The following is an 18512-nucleotide window of genomic DNA, read 5'->3' on the forward strand; positions in this document are numbered from 1 at the left end:
CGATATAAATCATGTAAATAATTTATTAGAAAGAACACTAGTTCTAATGTATATACAAGTATTAACTATCATTATTTATGTACAAACGTTAATCTATTAATATCCTCTTTGAAGAACATATTTTTTATAATCTTTTCTTCTTAATTTACCCTCAAACTTTATTTGAGCTCTGTTTACAATTCCCCTAATAGTCTTAACCATGGTTTCTTCACCAAGCTCAATAGCCGCCAAATTTAAATGTTTCAATTCTTTCCAACTCCATCTGAATTGGTATTCGGTACTTAAGACAATAGCTAATGCATCCAGCAATAAATTCATTCTAGTCAATGCAAGAACCATTGAAGCTGCAAATTGAAAATCCAACTTGTCTCTTTCACTACGTGGTAAATCTCTGAAATTTTTGGTTTTACGGAAACTTCCACGTTCTGTCCATATCTGATGAGCGAATGTATAATCTTTGAACTTGGCAGCTGCTTTAAGAGCGACATCATATGTCAATGATACTCTAGCAACCTTCGGTATGGAATTTCTGTTTTCCAATTCTTGTAGCAATGGTGACTTTATTAATGTCTTCTTTAATTCAGGCTCACAGGATTCTTCACGGATTTCGGTTTCGTCTTCCTCTACTTCAATGGTTCTTGTCTTCGTCATTCCCTCTTCATTGAGGTACGTAGAAACATTATACCTATCTTTAAAATCTTCAAGGTTCCCTACTTCAGCAGCTATATTCAAATATGTGGTGGTACTTTTCTCATTAATAAAGGTTGGGGTTTGCAATATGGCATAACCCCACATTGCTGATGATTCGGCCAAAACTTGTTCTTTTGAAGTTAACTCTTCAATGGGTAAGAATGGTAGCACTTTGGAATCTAACACTGTAGATTCGGAAAGAAAATTACGTCTGAATATTCTCCCTTGTTCGTTAAATGTGATCAATGGTGGACGATAGCCAGATGAGCTTGCCAATGATACTTTTGAATAAGCCAAAAGTAAGAATGAAAATGATCTAGCTGTAGTACTTCCTAACTCTGCGAGCTTGGAATATAATGCTCGTGAAAATGTCAAATCTCCATCTTTAGATGACAAATAAAGAATGTATTCGTAAGTTTGTAATGTTGGTTTCCAACCATGCTTTTGGATTTCAAACATGAAATCCCATGCTTTATAACGGAATAGTTCTCTAGAAGCACATCCTTTAGAGAGAGCAACCATAATATTTTGGTTAACTTCAATGCCTTCTTTTATCATTTCTTGATATAAGTCTAACGCTTTCTCTATGGCATCATTATTCACATATGATACAATAATATCCAGGTATTCCTTAGTACCAGGCTTAGTAGTTTCTGAAAAGAACTTCATAGAATCGAAGATTTGAACTGCTTGATTGTGATTGTTTGCCTTATATACACATGTGGCTAAAAGATTTGATAAGATTTTCTTATTTGGAAGTAAACCGACTTTCTTCATCTCTGCAAGAGTTTTATTAATCTCTTTCATTTGGTTACACTTACCATAAGCGGTAATCATAAGTTCAAAAGTATGGCTTGATAATGGTCCAAACTCTTTAAGAAGTTCACAATAGGCTTCAAGTATAGAACTATCCTTCAAATCTGTTCCATGAACTATACTTTTCATAAAAATATGAATCATAGCAGGATGCGGCTTAACCTTAGCTTGAAGTAAAAGATTTTCAATTTCAGGAATTAAATATGCCAAATCTTTTTGGGGTATACTTGCTATAAATTTAGTTATAATGCCCCTCTTTAAGTCTTTGAAACCATCTCCATTACTTAACTCTTGTAACACAAGTCTCCAGTTTTGATTTTTACCATTGACCAAGTACTTTAATGCTAATCCTAACCTTTCCGCTATTTCATCGGGGATTTTTGTCGAAGGAACTATTAATAAATGACTTGATATAGCCTTTGACGATTCTGGATCTATCTTATTATATAAATTGGTTGATTCCCTTTGAATTTCAGATGGTAAAGGTATATTATCGAGCTTTTCCATTTCCTTTTTTGACTCCATTTCTTTCCGTATGCCTGATGATAATGATCTAGTCAACAGTCTAAGCTCTGCTAATCTCTTTTTATATAATACATCATCCTCTTTCCGTATTCTATCTGTATGGTCATCTAATATTTGATATACATTTGGTTTCTTATATTTTGTAGCTTTCTTAGCAGTATTTCTCTTCTCAGAACTAACAACAAATAACGATCTTTGACTTTGCAAACTATTCGCTATAGTAATTCCCCAACGACTTCTAGAAGAACAAATGCTATATCGTAGCATACCTTCCCTAACTATTCTTGCAACAACTGATCTTAACCAATAGTGAAAAATATTTGCAATTTTTTTTTTTTATTTTTATTTTTTTTTAGTCAGAAGAGTACGATGTCAAGCGAGAATAATTAAACTAATTACAAAATCAAATAGAGTTAGTTTATTAATGGTTCTTATTATAGAAACCCAAGACTATACAATCACACAATGTCAACTATTCCTACATCGAATGGTGGTTCGACTCGACCCAGGACTCCAAGAACATCATCAGTACACAATGGGATTGCATTGACTTCTGTCACTGATTCACATATATCAGCAAGAACAGGACCTCAGTCTAAGGTTCCACCCAGTACTTTACCAATGACAGACAATATACCACATGATGCTCCTCCAGACTTACGATTATTACTTCAAACCTTGGAGGTTGACTTCCATGTCAACAAAACCATTGATCAATACACTTATATTAACAGGAGAGAGAATGTTCTTCAATCCATTGATAGATTACGACAACAGCAGCAACAGCAACAAGAAATTCAACTAGATCCAGACATGTTGGAGGCTCCATTATATCCCAGAAAGATTGTTGAACCAGCAGAAGAAGATGAATTCACATCACATCTGCTTATTTATATTTTATCCAATCGTGCTAGAATTCATCGACAAGATGAAGAAGCATTTATAGCTCTTGATTCAAAGGGTAAGAGAGTCAATTCGATAACATGGACTAAATTATATTTAAAAGCAATGAAATTAGCTCATGATATGCATCATAAACTTCCAATTCGTTCTGGTGCTTGTGTATTATTATTGTATAGAGATGGAGAAGTGTGTGAGTTTGCCGTGGCATTATTCGCATGTTTTATGATAGGAGTAACTGCTATACCTATCTATCAAGATATATCATTAGATGAAGTACTAGATATAGTAAGGACCACTTCTTCAGAGTTATTGCTTTATTCAGATGCCGTCGCCAAAAGACTAGAAGCTCAGAATTTAGCAATTAAATGGCCTTCAAAATTAGTAAGATGGAAAACCAATGATCTTGGATCTGCCAAGCCAGCTGAACAACATGATTTTAAAAGAGTGATGCAAAAGTTGTCTATAGATACTAAAGCAAATTTGGCCTATGTCGAATTTTCCAGATCATCCGTCGGTGAATTGAGAGGTGTTGCATTGAGTCATAGAACAATATTACATCAAATGAATTCTCTAGAAGTAACGCTTCTGAGTAAGCCAGATTCTGGTGGTCCAATTCAAAGAAGTTATAAGGAATATAAAGCAAACAAAAAAGTGGTTTTATCGACTTTAGATATAAGAATTTCGATCGGTCTTATTTTGGGAATACTATTCAATGTTTATACTGGTAATGTGCTTATATGGGCCCCACAGGTTGTCATGGAAATTCCAGGTTTATACGCTCACATAGTGACCAAATACAGAGCTTCGATGTTACTTGGTGATAATATAGGATTGAAACAAGTTACTTATGAGTATCAAAGATCACCAAACTCTACAAGATATTTTTCCAAGACGCAAAAGGTGGACTTCTCCCAAGTTAGATGGGTTTTAGTGAACGCTTCTATGGTTGATGGTGAATTTGCAGATGTATTATCCCAGAGATTCTTACGTCCATTGGGTTGCAAACATCCTGATAATGCGGTAATTCCAATGCTTACATTGACTGGTTTTGGGGGTATGGTGATTTCCCTTCGAGATTGGGTTGATTCTAAAACAGGCTTGAATAAGGCAATAGATGATTATGGTAACGAAAGTGATTTATCTTCTGTATTAATTGATAAGGAATCCTTAACCAGAAATATTGTGAAAATAGTAGAGGTCAATCCTTCTCCATCTGATGATATACCCAAAAATACTTTAAGAGTTGATTCATTTGGTTATCCTTTACCAGATTCAACTTTAGCAGTTGTTAATCCTGAACTGTCTATATTGGTATCAAAAGGTGAGCTAGGAGAAATTTGGATCGATAGTCCTTGTTTATCGGGAGGATTCTACAAGCTTAGAAATGAGTCTAAACAAATATTCCATGCAAAATGTCGTGACGCTGAAGGTGTCTTAAAAATGGATTTCCTTAGAACGGGACTTTTAGGGTTCACTTTCAGAGGGAAAGTTTATGTTTTAGGTCTTTATGAAGATAGAATCAGACAAAGAGTTTGTTGGATTGATCAAAGAATATCTCAAAAACTTAAGAAAGATTTTGTTGTGGGAAATGGAACTACATATCATTATTCCTCACATTTGTTAGCAACATTGGCCAATGAAGTCAGAGAAGTTCATGATTGTACAATATTTGATATATTTATTGCTAATGAACATTTACCAGTTGCAATTATTGAAACTATGATAAAGAGGAAGACAACAGATGATAGTAATAGCATAGATTCGTCGCCTTCAACTAAATTTTCTGACGCCGAGAGTCAGCCTGTTCCGGTCAACGAAGGTCTTTTAAACATCATAGCAGAAAAATGTTTCAACAAATTGTATCTTAAGCATAATTTAAGACTTTATTGTGTCTTAGTGGTTGATTGTGATACCCTTCCAAGAATCATGAGAAGTGGCGGTAGAGAAATTGCTAATTTATTATGTAGAAAATGGTTCATAGAGGGAAGATTAGAAGCTCAATTTGTGAAATTCTTTGCTAATAAATCCTTAAGTGTGATACCACATGGTGAAGATCCTATTGGTGGTATTTGGTCTCCTTATTCTTCCCAGCTTAGAAGTGCTGCTCTTGCTAGTTTTCCAGACCAATTTTCTACTATTGATTATCGTGCTAATTCTTTGGATGATAGAACTAAGATTCCGCTTACTGATTTCAAAAGTATAGTTGATATTTTGAAGATGAGAGTTGCTAGTATGGGTGATTCTGTTGCATTCCTGACAGTCGATAATGGTGGAAAGAGTCAGAAACCTTTGACTTGGAAAAAATTTGAACATCGTGTTTATGCAGTTTGCAGTTACCTTATCGAAAAGGCTGCTGTAAGACCAGGTAGATATGTTATTTTGATGTACTCTTTATCGGAAGAGTTTGTTATTGCATTATATGCATGTTTAATTTGTGGTATTATCCCAATCCCTGTTCTACCATTTGATTCCAACAGAATTGGAGAAGATTTGCCTGCGTTTGTTGGAGTGTTAATGGATTTTGATGTTGCTGAGATTCTTGTAAATGAGGAAATTGAGAGTTTCTTAAAGAGTGGGCTGGTTTCAGATTCCATTAAGAAATATTATCATAAGGCATCTGTTTCATTAAGAATAAAAAACACTGCTAAATTAACTAAGGTTTCCAATGTGGCTACTTTAAATTCAAAAATTGCTAAATATCAAGCTGCTGTGAAATATAGAGATCCAAATACCACTGCGTTAATTTGGTTAAATTTCACTTCAGATCATTATAGAATAGGTGCCACCTTGACACATAAGAACATATTGGGAATTTGTAAAGTGTTCAAAGAAACATGTGACTTTGATTCAAAGTCCGGTATAGTTGGTTGCGTACGTCATGCATCTGGTATTGGGTTTATTCAATCCGCTTTATTGGGTGTCTTCTTAGGTGTAACCACAATTTTGTTATCACCAGTCAGATATGCTGAAAATCCATTAACCTTTTTCGTTACTTTATCTCGTTTTAAGGTTAAAGATGTATTTGTTACAGAACAACAACTTAAATATGCAGCTGCGAAATTTACACCAAAAGGATTCACTTTAAACCATTTGAAGAATATGATGATCAGTACTGATTCAAGAGTTGAGATTGAGTTATTGAAAGATATTGCTAAGATATTTAGACCAGCTAACTTAAGTGCTGCTTCATTATCTGCAGTTTACGATCATTTTTTTAATCCAATGATTTCAACTAGATCTTATATGACCATCGCTCCTGTTGACTTGTACTTGGATCCTATCGCTTTAAGACAAGGTTATATTTCAGTGGTTAATCAACAAGAAGTTCCAAATGCTCTTCATATCCAAGATTCCGGGGTTGTTCCAGTCTGTACTCAAATCGCTATTGTCAACCCAGAGACATGTCGGGTTTGTAAAGAAGGTGAATATGGTGAAATTTGGGTATCATCAGAAGCTAATTTGGCATCATTCTCGAACGGTCCAAAGGGTCCTGAAGATAAGTTTAGCAAATTACAATTCAATTGTAATATTACTGGTGATGATTCAAGTACTAGATATTTAAGAACTGGAGATTTAGGATTCTTGCATAATATATCAATCACCAAGAATAATAGTCATAACTCCAATCAACAATCCGCACTAGCAGAACTGACTACATTTCAACCATTATTCTTACTTGGTAAGATTGCTGATACATTTGAAATCATGGGATTGCATCATTTCCCAATTGATGTTGAGAATACAATCGAGTCAAGTCATCCATCTATAAATAAAAATGGTGTTTGTATTTTTAAATGTGCCGATTATACCATTGTTGTATGTCAAACACAACCGGTGAAATATTACGCATCTTTGGTTCCTATAATTGTTAATACAGTGTTGAGTAAACATCATCTTATAGTTGATATTGTGGCCTTTATCAAAAGAGGACAATTCCCTATTTCAAGATTAAGAACCAAACAAAGAGCAAGAATTGTGGATGCTTGGGCCAAAGGCTTCATTCCTATTGTAGCATCGTACGGTGTTAACTATGGTGAGAATGTGATGTTGAAATTGATCAAAGAAATCAGTGAAGATGCGAAGGATGATCCTGTAATTGGATTAAAGAATCCAGCCTTACCATATGATTCTATCGATGAAGGCGATATTTTTGATGAAGATCATCAAGGGTTAACCTTAAATCAAGACTTTTACGATATGGAGAGAAGAGCAGAGTTTACATTTTCTAATTATAGTGCCAGTACTGCTTCTGCTGATTCAACACCCTCTGCTATATAGCATAACTAATAACGAGTTTCTAATTACGATTTTTACTTTAATTTAATTTAATTTATTACAATATAAAATTTATTCAGTTTAATTATATTTTTTTTATTTGCGCTCGATCTGGTAACGAAGAAGACTGATCAAAAAAAAAAATTAAGTTCTTCATCGCCATACAACAACAACTATTATAACTCAGTATCAATCAATATCACAGACGTAAATGCCTAATTCGAGGAGGTCTGTGAGTCCTCAGACTGTTACTGAGAGTAATGTTGAGTACGATCCGGTTACAGGAAGGAAGATAAAGAAGCCGGTGTCTCGATTATCATCACTTGTATCATATTTTAAAGCTCCAATTGCTCGAATATTTCAAGCTCCACCTCAAGGGCAAACTAATCAAGAATCTTCAACTATCAAATTCCCAGGACATTTAAATGATGTTGATAGAATGATAATAGAAGATGAACCTTTGAATGATGATTTCACTTCGATTAAGAAGAAAAGATTATCAATTCAAGCTATGCCAAGTACCGATTCTATACCTCGATCATCAACTTTGAATAATAGTTTAGGAACTTACAAAACATATTATAATTCATTCCATACTTCAAATGAAGAAGTCAGTAATGATTTGGAAAGACGATTGAGTACAGCTTATAGTAATGGTGTTGTCAAAGATGGCGTTGTTAACTCTACCTTGAATCCAATTGTAGAACAAGAGTTTTCAAGAGATGCTTCGCCATTAGGAATATTACCTAGACTAGATACCCCAATGTCATTACAAACTGTCACATCCAGAACTGAAAGTGTAAATGATGGAACACCAATGATGATAGAACATGAATACGCTCCATTATATCAAGATGATGAAGGTAATTTAGTCAGACCTCCATTTATTAACTTGGATCCAAGAGAAAGATATCATTTATTACAATTAAAACGTTCTGTTCAAGAATCAGAATCAATCAAGAGAAAGATCAAGTATATGGTTGATCCAAATGAAACGATGTCAAGTATTAATCCCGAAACTAAGAAAGTTGAAACATCAACTCAAACTCATGATATAAGTTACTTGAGTGATTCATTAGTATTTAAGACGAAAAAGAGAGGAAGAAGAATTACAAGCTTAGGATCTAATGATAATCGTATAAAGAGAGCCAAGACGAGTAATAAATTATTCAGTGGTGAATTCTTCTATGATGTTAAACTTGATGATAAGAAGCAATCCAAAGATATAATCGATGATCTTCCCAAATCAGTTAATGATAATAAAAAGTTCAGTGGTTATCTTGGATCAGTCACAAAGCCAACATTTATGAAAGAACCAACTATTAATAATAACAAACGATTATCGATTGATGAAGATTCTGCATTTAACAGATATGGAAATAAGAATTTGAAATCGACCAATCAAAGGATTGGTTTGAATGATTCATTATTGAACAATACCAAGATTGATTTAAAGTTAGATGCTGATTATCTCGAGAAATCAAAGAAAGTATCTAATATCATTAAATTGAAAGATACAGAATCATTAAGTACTGATAAGAATCTCAATGGTGGCAGCAGCAATACTATTAATTCTGCGGATGCTAAGAAAAAGAACGAAAAGTCATTGGGTCCAAGTTCTGGATTTCAATTTAAGATCAATAATGAGGCTATTAATTCAATAATTGAAAGAAGAAATGAAAATGAGGAGTTGGTAGAAAAGGCCACTTTATCACAACATGAACCATTCAAATTAGGTGGTAGTACATCACAAAAGAAAGAGGAAGTTCCAGCTAAATCTTTGTTTTCCTTTGGTGATAATAAGAAAGAGAGTAAAGTGCTCAATGAAGATGCTCCTAAATTCGGCTTTGGTGAAGAGAAAGCAGAAGCACCAAAGCTTTCATTTGGTTTTGGGGGATCTGAAACTAAAACTGATTCTTATGTAAAGCCAAGTATAAGTTTTGGTTCTGTAAGCAAAGATAAGCCAGAAGAAACTGCCAAACCATCCTCATCATTATTCAGTTTTGGAAAGAAAGACGAATCAACCACTACAACCACAGCTGCTTCATTGTTTGGAGAAAAGAAAGATGAAGTTTCTAAACCTTTATTCTCAATTCCTTCAACTACCGAAAAGAAAGAAGCACCGAAATTATCATTCAATATTGGTAATAAATCAGATGCCACATCTGATTCCACACCAAAACCATTATTCAGTTTTGGAACTGAAAAGAAAGATGAAACCAAAACGGTTCCTAAATTCAGTTTTGGAGAAACTAAGAGCACTAGTAGTAGTAGTACACCAATACCATCATTTTCATTAACAGATGCTAAACCAGAAGAGAATAAGAAAGAAACAACTCCATTTTCGTTTGGTAAACCTTCCGAAAATGGTGATAAAGCTGAATCTGAACCACCAACTACTGTGCCAAAATTCAGTTTCAGTACTCCGGTGTTAGGTAAATCAACTGATGAAAAATCAAGTACTTTCCAATTCGGTGATTCAACTAAAACTACAGCACCATCCGATTCATTATTTGGTGGTAACACCGCTGCTGCTTCCAACAAGAGAAATATATTTGATTCAGAGAGTTCTAAACCAAGTATAAAATTTGGAGAAAATAATGCTCTGGATGCTTTAGAACCATCAAAAAAGAGACCGGCATTTTCGTTTGGAGGTAAAATAGATCAACCAACATCATCAGCATCATCCGATGCCGCTACAGTCAGCACCCCACCATCCAAACCAATATTTTCATTTGGTAATACATCAGCTTTAAATGGCAGTTCAGCTACAACTACCACATCAGCTCCTACTTCAACTATACCTAATGCCAACCCTAGTTTTAAATTTGCAGCTGGAATCACTCCAAATTCAAAACCAGTATTAAATTTTGGATCAGCTACTTCACAAAAAACATTATCTGCTCCTACTGCTAATGCCAATCCAATTGTACAATTTGGGTCTAATAATAGTAGTAATAATAGTATTTCAAGATCCACTACTCCTGTGGGTAACAATGCTAATCCCGGTGTGGGAGGTTTTTCATTTGGATCCTCAACTACCAATATCAATCCAGCTAGCGTATTTGGAGGAGCTGCAACTGCAGCAGGATCTGGATCAGCAGGTAATATGTTTGGACAAACTACGGCACCAACATTTCAATTTGGAGGTGGAGCTGCTGCTACAACAAGAGGTAGTACACCTGATCCAGCAGCTGTATTTGGAGGCAATGGTAGTAGAGAACCTACTCCATTTTCATTTGGTGGTAGTGCTAATAATGGTGCTAGTAGTAATAATTTGAATGGTCTTTCTATGCCTAATGCTCAATTTGGTACACCATCGAATGGAGGAGGTACTAATCCATTTGGAGGTTCAATGATGATGAATAATGGTAATGGGAATGTTGGTGGTGCAGTGATAGGAGCTGCAACAGGAATACAATCAACGCCTACTCCACCAATACTCACAGGTCGTAAGATCGCTCAAATGAGACAAAGAAGAAGATAGATAGATAATATTGGGTAGGTAAATATTTTTGCGATAAATATGAGAAACAGAGAGATTATAGAATAAAACATAGTTTCAATCCATCTCATTTATCGAGTAATTATGTATAAATAAATAATAAGTAAAAACTTTATAATTGCAAAACCAGCTGTAGATATATTAGTTAAATAAATATATGATGAAATATGATATTGATATTGATAAGGTATAAAATAAGCGTAAACGAAAGTCAGTTAAGGATGGATTATGCATGTGAGCCATTACATAATGGGGTTAGAGAGCGAGCGTATTTTTACCCCATCTTTTTATTTTTCACACATTATCATTCCCCATACAAATGATAAATTTTGGGCAAATTTTAAATTTAAGAACCGATGATGATGAAAATATGGATAGTGAAAGTAAAGTTTTCAAGTATAGATTCTATTTTTTAGTGAATAAAAAGTATAATTTATTACGAATGACAAGGTGGGTGTTTTGGTTTGCAAACTCCTTGTGACTTGTTAACTGTTTAATGTGTTTTGATGGAAAAAGGGGTACTATTTGAGGAAGGGATCCGCTTCCAACAACAACTTCAACTTCAACTTCAACTTCAAGTTGTTGTTGATCACCCTTAGTACATCACTTACGTTATCCAAGAACAACGGCTATATGAAACTACAATTAGAAAACGCAAATTATACAAATGTGTGTCCTTAAAAATAATTGCATTAAAATGAAATATCACAGGTTAGAGGCACTACCTAAATAGGAAATTTTTTCTATAAAATATTGTGGGTTGGTGCAGTAAAGGTAAAATTGACAGTTTTAGTTAACTATATGGATCATAAACTTTTGGTCATTTTAGATTACGTCGATGTGTTACTGCTCCCTCCTCCCCACTCCCCCTCTCTAATATGTTGCTGTTAAATGACATTGTTTCATAATGAAATAGTCAATTATGATTGTTAAATAGGATTTGTCTCCACTTTAGTAAGATCTGTATCAGAGGCTATTGTATGAATTTGACAAATAAAGATAGGAACACTGTGTTTGTAAAGCCCAATTGACATAACCATTGTTCACAACTACAACTACACATACTTTATATATTTCAATCTAACTTAAAATTATCACTGTTTCTTCCATCCATACGAAAATTCAAAATTCAATAAAATAAAAATAAAAAAAGAAACCAAAAAAAGAATTTAAAATTTTAAAATTTTTTGTAACTTTTGCTAAATCTGGTAATTTTACATTGGCAATTTTTCATAGTACAAATTTATATAGATTTAAGGATAATCCTTGTTCAAGATAACTAATTGTGATAAATCATAATCATAGTCATGAGCTTTATCTTAGATGTAGATATATATATTGACAATTTCTCTTGTTTTATTTATTTTGTAAAATTTGATATTTTCAATTCAACTCTGTCTTGTCTTGTCTTCTCCTGTCTTTTTCCAGTTTTACATACTGTTACCAAATAGCCCCTTATCTTTTAAGTTATTAAGATAGTAATATTATTGTTCAATTGATTTGAATAAGTATTGCTCCTACGACAACTACATTTACAAATTTATTTTCAATCCACCCAATCCAACCAACACCTATCCCACTTTTACTCCTTAATTTGTACTGAAATCAGAATTTTTCACAGTACAATTTAAGCCAAATCTCGCTACATTTTATTTTTCGTCACTAGAAACTTTACTGAGAGTTTCCCCCCATCAATCAGCGACAGCAACAGCAATCCCCAAAGTTCCCGCTAGACGGATCGGAATTTAAAATTATAGCCCACAAAACAGACAAAACAGACAAAACCAAAATATTTTTGTATTGTTTCAAATCAGACATTTATATTTGTAACCGATTCAATTCAATTCAATTAATTTTCCACTCTCGAGAGTCTATACCTAATTTGATTTAAAAAAAATTTTAACGTCCCCTGTTTAATTAGATCCAATTGAGTAGCTATCATCACCAGAATGACTCATTCTCATCATAATCACCATGGCCATCATGGTCATAAACAACAACATAATACTCAACAATTCAAAAAACCAGTGGTTTATAGACCAGCTAGAATCCAAACCATTAATGCCGAGCAAGAAATTATTTTAAAGCAAGTTTGGGCTAATATGTTGAAATATTACGATTATCCCATTGATATTTCAAATGAAGATTTACAATATGGTGAATGTTTTATACCATCCACTTCAACCGTTGGATTTGAAGATAAATCATCATTTCATGAATTAACTAGAACTACCACTAGAAATTCAGTTAATTCTTCCAGTTCAAAAAAGACTTCAAGATCAAGTAGAGGTTTATTTGGTGGTAAAAAGGAAACTAAAGAAACGATTCTTAGTGCTCCAGTTGATTCAAAAAGAATGCATCAAATTCAAACTCAATCCTCATTTGAAAAATATCGTCCCGTGACTGAAGTGAACCCTAAATTTGAAGCTGTATTTAGAGGTTATTATAAAGCTGGTATGGTTGTAAAAGATCAAGAATCAGATGATTATTATGAAGATGAAGATGATGGTTATACTTCAGATTTATCATTAGAAACTTTTGTTACTGCTTCTACTACTATTACTGATTTTGATGGTATAATTCCAACTTATAATAAATCAAAATCTTCTTCTCATCAAAATAATGGTTATGGTGGTAATTCTGGTCATAATTCTTATCTGATTGCTAATATTAAACCAAATACTAGTTTATTACCTTTCATGGCTCAATATAAAGCTAAAAATTTACATAATGGTCTTTATACTGCTTTAAGAAATGATTTACCGGATAATTTCATATTAAGATTTGTTAGAGCTAGAAAATGGAAATATGATAATGCTTTACAAATGATGTTTAAATCATTAGCTTGGAGAACAAGTGGTGATTTTGATCCTGATAATTGGGTTTATGAAGCTGATGGTAAATCTTATTTGACTGGTACTAATAAAGGTTTTATTAAAAATTTCAGTTGTGAAAAATCTTACATTAAAGGTCATGATAATAATCGTAATCCAATCTTTATGTTCCAAGCTAAAAAACATTTTGGTAGTGATTCTCCATTAAATGAATCTCAAAGATATGCTGTGGTTACTATTGAATGGTGTAGATTATTCTTAAGAGAAGTTACTGATTCTGTTGATCAATGTTCTATTGTTTTTGATTTAACTGGTTTCTCATTAAAGAATGCTGATTATGCTACTATTAAATTCTTGGCTGATGTTTTTGAAGCTCATTATCCTGAAACTTTAGGAGTTATTTTAATTCATAATGCTCCTTGGATTTTCTCAACAGTTTGGAATATTATTAAAAATTGGTTAGATCCAGTAGTTGCTTCCAAGATTCATTTTACTAAAGATGCAAAGGAATTATCTAAATTTGTTGATCCAATTTATATTCCTGATTATTTAGGTGGTGAAGATGATACTAAACCATTCTATCCAATTCCAGAAGAACAAGATATGTATCCACCAAAGAGAAAAGATGCTACTTATAAGAAATTAATTAAAGAAAGAGATGATTTATATTTGAAATTCTTAGAAACTACTAAAAGATGGGTAGAATCAACTAATCCATCCATTAGTGATCAATATTTAAAAGATAAAATCAAATTGAACATTGCTTTATCCGATAACTATCTTAATTTAGATCCTTATATTAGATGTCAAGGTATTTATGATAGAGATGGTACTTTACATCCAAGTAATTAGGTACAATTCATTTCATTACATTTCAGGCGCTCTCCAAAAAAGAAAATCGTTATAAACTCTCTAAAAAAAAAATTCAGACTTTTCTATATACTATATTATATTATATTACTTTCTCGTTCTTAATCGTTCTTCCTCATTCAGTTTAGTTTACTTTGTACGTAAGTTGTCATTTATATTATTATTATACATATATTTATTTATAACTATAAAAAATCTTCTTCTTCCTTTTGCAGTAATTTGTGTTTTCTATTTTTAGTTTACTATTTTTTTTCTTCCTGCATGTACTTTGCGGTATGGATGTGTTGATTTTTGTTTGTGTAATTTATTTTTCATATGTTTTAAAAATTCCGAATTAAACTACAACCAGAAACGCTTATTTGATATCATTATCAATATTAACTATTAAAACGATAACCCTTCTAGTGGTGTATCTTGTATCAATTACATAACTACTGCTATAACTTGTATCGTGGTATTCATAAGAATTACTGAACACAAAAAAATAGAATCAAAACAGTAATATTCATCATAGCAAATGTCACGTCGTTCAGGTAGATCAAGGTATTCTGAGCAACCATCAGAGTATCCTGATAATTATGAAGCAGAGGGAGAAGATGATGAGGAAGAAGACGAAGAAGAAGAAATACCCGTCCAAGGGAATAAATTAAAAAGTACTAAAGGTCAAAGTAATCGAGGTCGAGGAACAGCTGCCGCATCTACGGCTGTTGCTGCTGAAGGAGATGAGGAGGAAGATGAAGTTGATGAGGATGAAGAACAAGAAATAACAAGATGTATTTGCGGACAAGATGAATTAACTTCCATAAGTCCTCAAGTGGCAGATCTACTCGATAAAGAATATAATATAACTAAAATTGATCAAGGTTTGTTTATTCAATGTGATAAATGTTCAGTATGGCAACATGGTTATTGTGTGGGATTATTTATAAATGAAGATGTCCCTGATAAATACTGGTGTGAGTTATGTAAACCAGATTTACATATCTTCATTTACATTAATGCCACCAGTAATGAATTAATCCGTACTTTATATAAACCAACTAATGAAAAGAGAAAGAAATTATTAGCCATGGAAGGCCATAAAGTACAAGCCCGTCATCATCATCATAATCATCAACACAGTCAACTACCACCACCAGCAGTCACTACTAATGATCTCGATGATAGTAATAATGAATCAGGTAAGACTAGATCCAAAAATAAACGTTCATCAAATGAACAATCTCCTCAACCTTCAAAAGCATCTCGCAAGGAAAGAAGACATTATGATGATAGTTATGATGAACAATTACAGAAAGCTTTACGTGAGAGTGCTAAGGAATCAGGAATTCCAGTGGACTCCAAACGAGCAGCATCTGAAAATGCCACTAGTTCTGCGGCATTATCATCTTCAAATTCAGTTGGTAAAAGACGTGGAGCAAAATCTGATGATTCAGACGAAGCAAAACAAAATATAATTTCCAAATCCGAAGTTGAATCAGATCAAGATCCTTCCAATATAGAAGATGATACCGAATCAGGAACAGCTAAACTGTTTAAACGTGGTAAACCAAGAGGTAGAACAGCCAAGACTAAGAAACCAAGAGGATCTACACCAGGTCCAAAATCAACTAATAATAATGGAAATGAAGGAAGTGGAATATCAGCTATGACCAAGGAGGAATTAATCAATCAACCTTCTAAACCAAGATATGTTAGTGAAAAATCAACTGTTTATGAATTAAGAAAAAGAACAGGAGCAATTTTAGAGTGGTTAGGACGTTCACAAATAGAATTGGAAGAAGAAAAATCAAATAAAATTGAATTATTCAGTTATAAGGAAGAAATCGACATCAATGGTAATGCTACTCAGACTGGTATAAGTATCATTGAAAGTGATGATCATGATCATGTTAGAACCATTGTGGGTACAACATCTACAACCAATACTCATGAAGAAGATAATAAAAAGTTAATTAGTACTTTTAATGAAAATCTTAAATTAATGGAAGATCTAACTGAGAAAATCTTATCATGGGAACAAAAATACGGTAAATATGCTCCATAAAGACAAGTGAACTCCCCTATTTATATATATATATAAAAGTATAGCATTTATTCTTATAATAAATCACGTAATTGTTTTCTTCGTTCTTCTGTAGGATCACTGATGACATCAGTAGTACTTGAGTCATTCACCAAGTCATATAAATAATTCAACCAGTTTGAACTATTCAATATGGAATCTCCACCAATTATTAAATTGATTTTCTTATTACTAGCGCTTAACTCACGAATCAATCTAGCTTCTTCATAAGTTACACCTCCTTTAATATATATGATTATATCTTGAACTGGTTCATATTGAATACTTCTACCATATTGATTGGCCACAACATCAGGTACAAGTGTAGATAAGGTTGTACCACTATTGGTTTCTTGATTTGGAGTTATTAAATCAGCTAGGATTTCATTAAGCTTAGGAACATACTGTAAATAGATATTATCATTTTTACTTTGATTTCTGTTATTTCTATTGTTATTGAATAAGCCTGGTATATTGATTGTCTTGTTGGCAAAAATATTACCGAGATTATTAGCATTTGTATTTGCAACTGATGTTGTTGAAATTTTAGAACTAAATAATGCATTAAACTTCTTGAGTAATGCATTTTGAGAAACAGTTGGAGAAGGATTGGTTTTGGTTATATCATTTAATTTAGCAGTAAACAATGATAAATCGTTGGTGTTGTGAAACCTTATGGAAAACAACAATACTAATTTAATTTTGTTAATGGTAGTAATTTTAGAATTATCTAATATTTCAATTAATCTTGATTTAATATTTTGATGATTATCCAATTCACAAATTATGGTTTGTTGTAATTCACCGATTTCCCACATATTTTGATTATTAACCTCTTTATCAATTTCACTTATGATATTCAAATGTTTCAATATATTCGATGATAATTTCTTAAATTCAGGAAATTTAGTTAACATTTTCTTTAATTCATTCAAGTTTTGAGTTTGTAAGTTTTCAATTGATGTCTGCTTAGTTTCCTTTTTATAGTATTCAACATAGTTTTGAAATTTATCAGTTAAATCACCATAATTTAAATACATCGATTCCTTAAAGAATGTATCTTGGGTTTCATCCAATATTAATTGTTCATTGGCAACCTCAGCTATATTCTTCTTTACACCAATATATTCATGAATCATAGATTGATAGGTCCAAGGAGAAATCAAAGGAGTTATTGGATCAGTCTTTCTATCCAAAAGTAATAAAATAGGGGGCCTATCACTACCTTTATTTAAATCATCAAATAAGTTATTATTGGAATTGGAATTTATGTTATACAAGATTTCAGAACTTAGACGTTTCAAGTCAATTGAACTCGGTTCGTATTTAATTATAGGACATTTCTTTAATGATAATAATAAACTGATTAAACTATTAGATTCTTCAACAATTGAAGAATTTGAACTTGATGGCGTTGGTGAATTTGAAGGTAAATTAATCGTAAAAAGATTACTATTGATAATCAAATAATCTTGAAACACTTCCACAACTTGATTAATCACTTCGAATTCATCAGCTTCTGCCAATCGTTCTAGTTGGGTCTTATTGATCGTATTGTTCAAAAACAATTGATAGCTCTTAAAATGAGGATTGCTCAATTCATTAATGAATGCTTGTATGGATTCTTTGGTAGGTTTAATATAAACAATACAATTCAAATGCTTCATCTTGTTAAAGGATCTGTAATTATCAAGTAATTCAACCAATATAACATTATTCTGAAGCAATTGGGTTTGGGTATAACACATTGATATGATCGAAGTGGTGAATTGATCTAACACCAAAACACTCGATTTTGATTCTGGGGAAACTGATGAATCCAAACTCTTTGGAAGAAACAATTTCTTGAAGTATGCCTCACTTATCTTTGATAGATTCAATGTCATGATTGATGTGTGGTGATGATTGGGTATATGGTTGTTCTAAATGGGTTTGGCTGCCTAAATAGTTTTGTAGACTTGGCTGTTACAATTTTGGGGTGCCACGTACTGCACATAATGAAAGTATACGGATCTGTGTAAAAGATTTA

At 32.8% G+C, this 18512-nt stretch overlaps 6 protein-coding genes across 6 annotated transcripts; 4 read left to right on the top strand and 2 right to left on the bottom strand. All coding sequences in view use genetic code 12, as the record gives it.

The window, feature by feature from the left end:
* Positions 1–46: 46 nt before the first annotated feature.
* On the bottom strand, positions 47–2374 carry DFJ63DRAFT_81807 (uncharacterized protein). Its single transcript, XM_064909137.1, has one exon. It carries the CDS (start codon positions 2296–2298, stop codon positions 97–99), a length of 2202 nt encoding a protein of 733 aa, XP_064763905.1. The 5' UTR covers positions 2299–2374; the 3' UTR covers positions 47–96.
* Positions 2325–7325, top strand: DFJ63DRAFT_317880 (uncharacterized protein). Its single transcript, XM_064906873.1, has one exon. The coding sequence runs from the start codon at positions 2497–2499 to the stop codon at positions 7210–7212; it is 4716 nt and encodes a 1571-aa protein (XP_064763906.1). The 5' UTR covers positions 2325–2496; the 3' UTR covers positions 7213–7325.
* DFJ63DRAFT_317882 (FG-nucleoporin) lies at positions 7253–10892 on the top strand. Its single transcript, XM_064906874.1, has one exon. The coding sequence runs from the start codon at positions 7421–7423 to the stop codon at positions 10694–10696; it is 3276 nt and encodes a 1091-aa protein (XP_064763907.1). The 5' UTR covers positions 7253–7420; the 3' UTR covers positions 10697–10892.
* Positions 10893–12663: 1771 nt separating this feature from the next.
* DFJ63DRAFT_311904 (uncharacterized protein) lies at positions 12664–14400 on the top strand (the record flags this gene model as incomplete). Its single annotated transcript, XM_064905868.1, has 1 exon — positions 12664–14400. One exon carries the CDS (start codon positions 12664–12666, stop codon positions 14398–14400), a length of 1737 nt encoding a protein of 578 aa, XP_064763908.1.
* A 267-nt stretch (positions 14401–14667) lies between these two features.
* Positions 14668–16491, top strand: DFJ63DRAFT_81803 (uncharacterized protein). The gene has a single exon (XM_064909136.1). The coding sequence runs from the start codon at positions 14936–14938 to the stop codon at positions 16463–16465; it is 1530 nt and encodes a 509-aa protein (XP_064763909.1). The 5' UTR covers positions 14668–14935; the 3' UTR covers positions 16466–16491.
* DFJ63DRAFT_84957 (uncharacterized protein) lies at positions 16183–18458 on the bottom strand. The gene has a single exon (XM_064909146.1). The coding sequence runs from the start codon at positions 18367–18369 to the stop codon at positions 16519–16521; it is 1851 nt and encodes a 616-aa protein (XP_064763910.1). The 5' UTR covers positions 18370–18458; the 3' UTR covers positions 16183–16518.
* Between the last annotated feature and the right edge of the window lie 54 nt (positions 18459–18512).

Source organism: Scheffersomyces coipomensis, assembly GCF_036884675.1.
Source record: "Scheffersomyces coipomensis strain NRRL Y-17651 chromosome Unknown DFJ63scaffold_2, whole genome shotgun sequence".
Classification (NCBI taxonomy): domain Eukaryota; kingdom Fungi; phylum Ascomycota; class Pichiomycetes; order Serinales; family Debaryomycetaceae; genus Scheffersomyces; species Scheffersomyces coipomensis.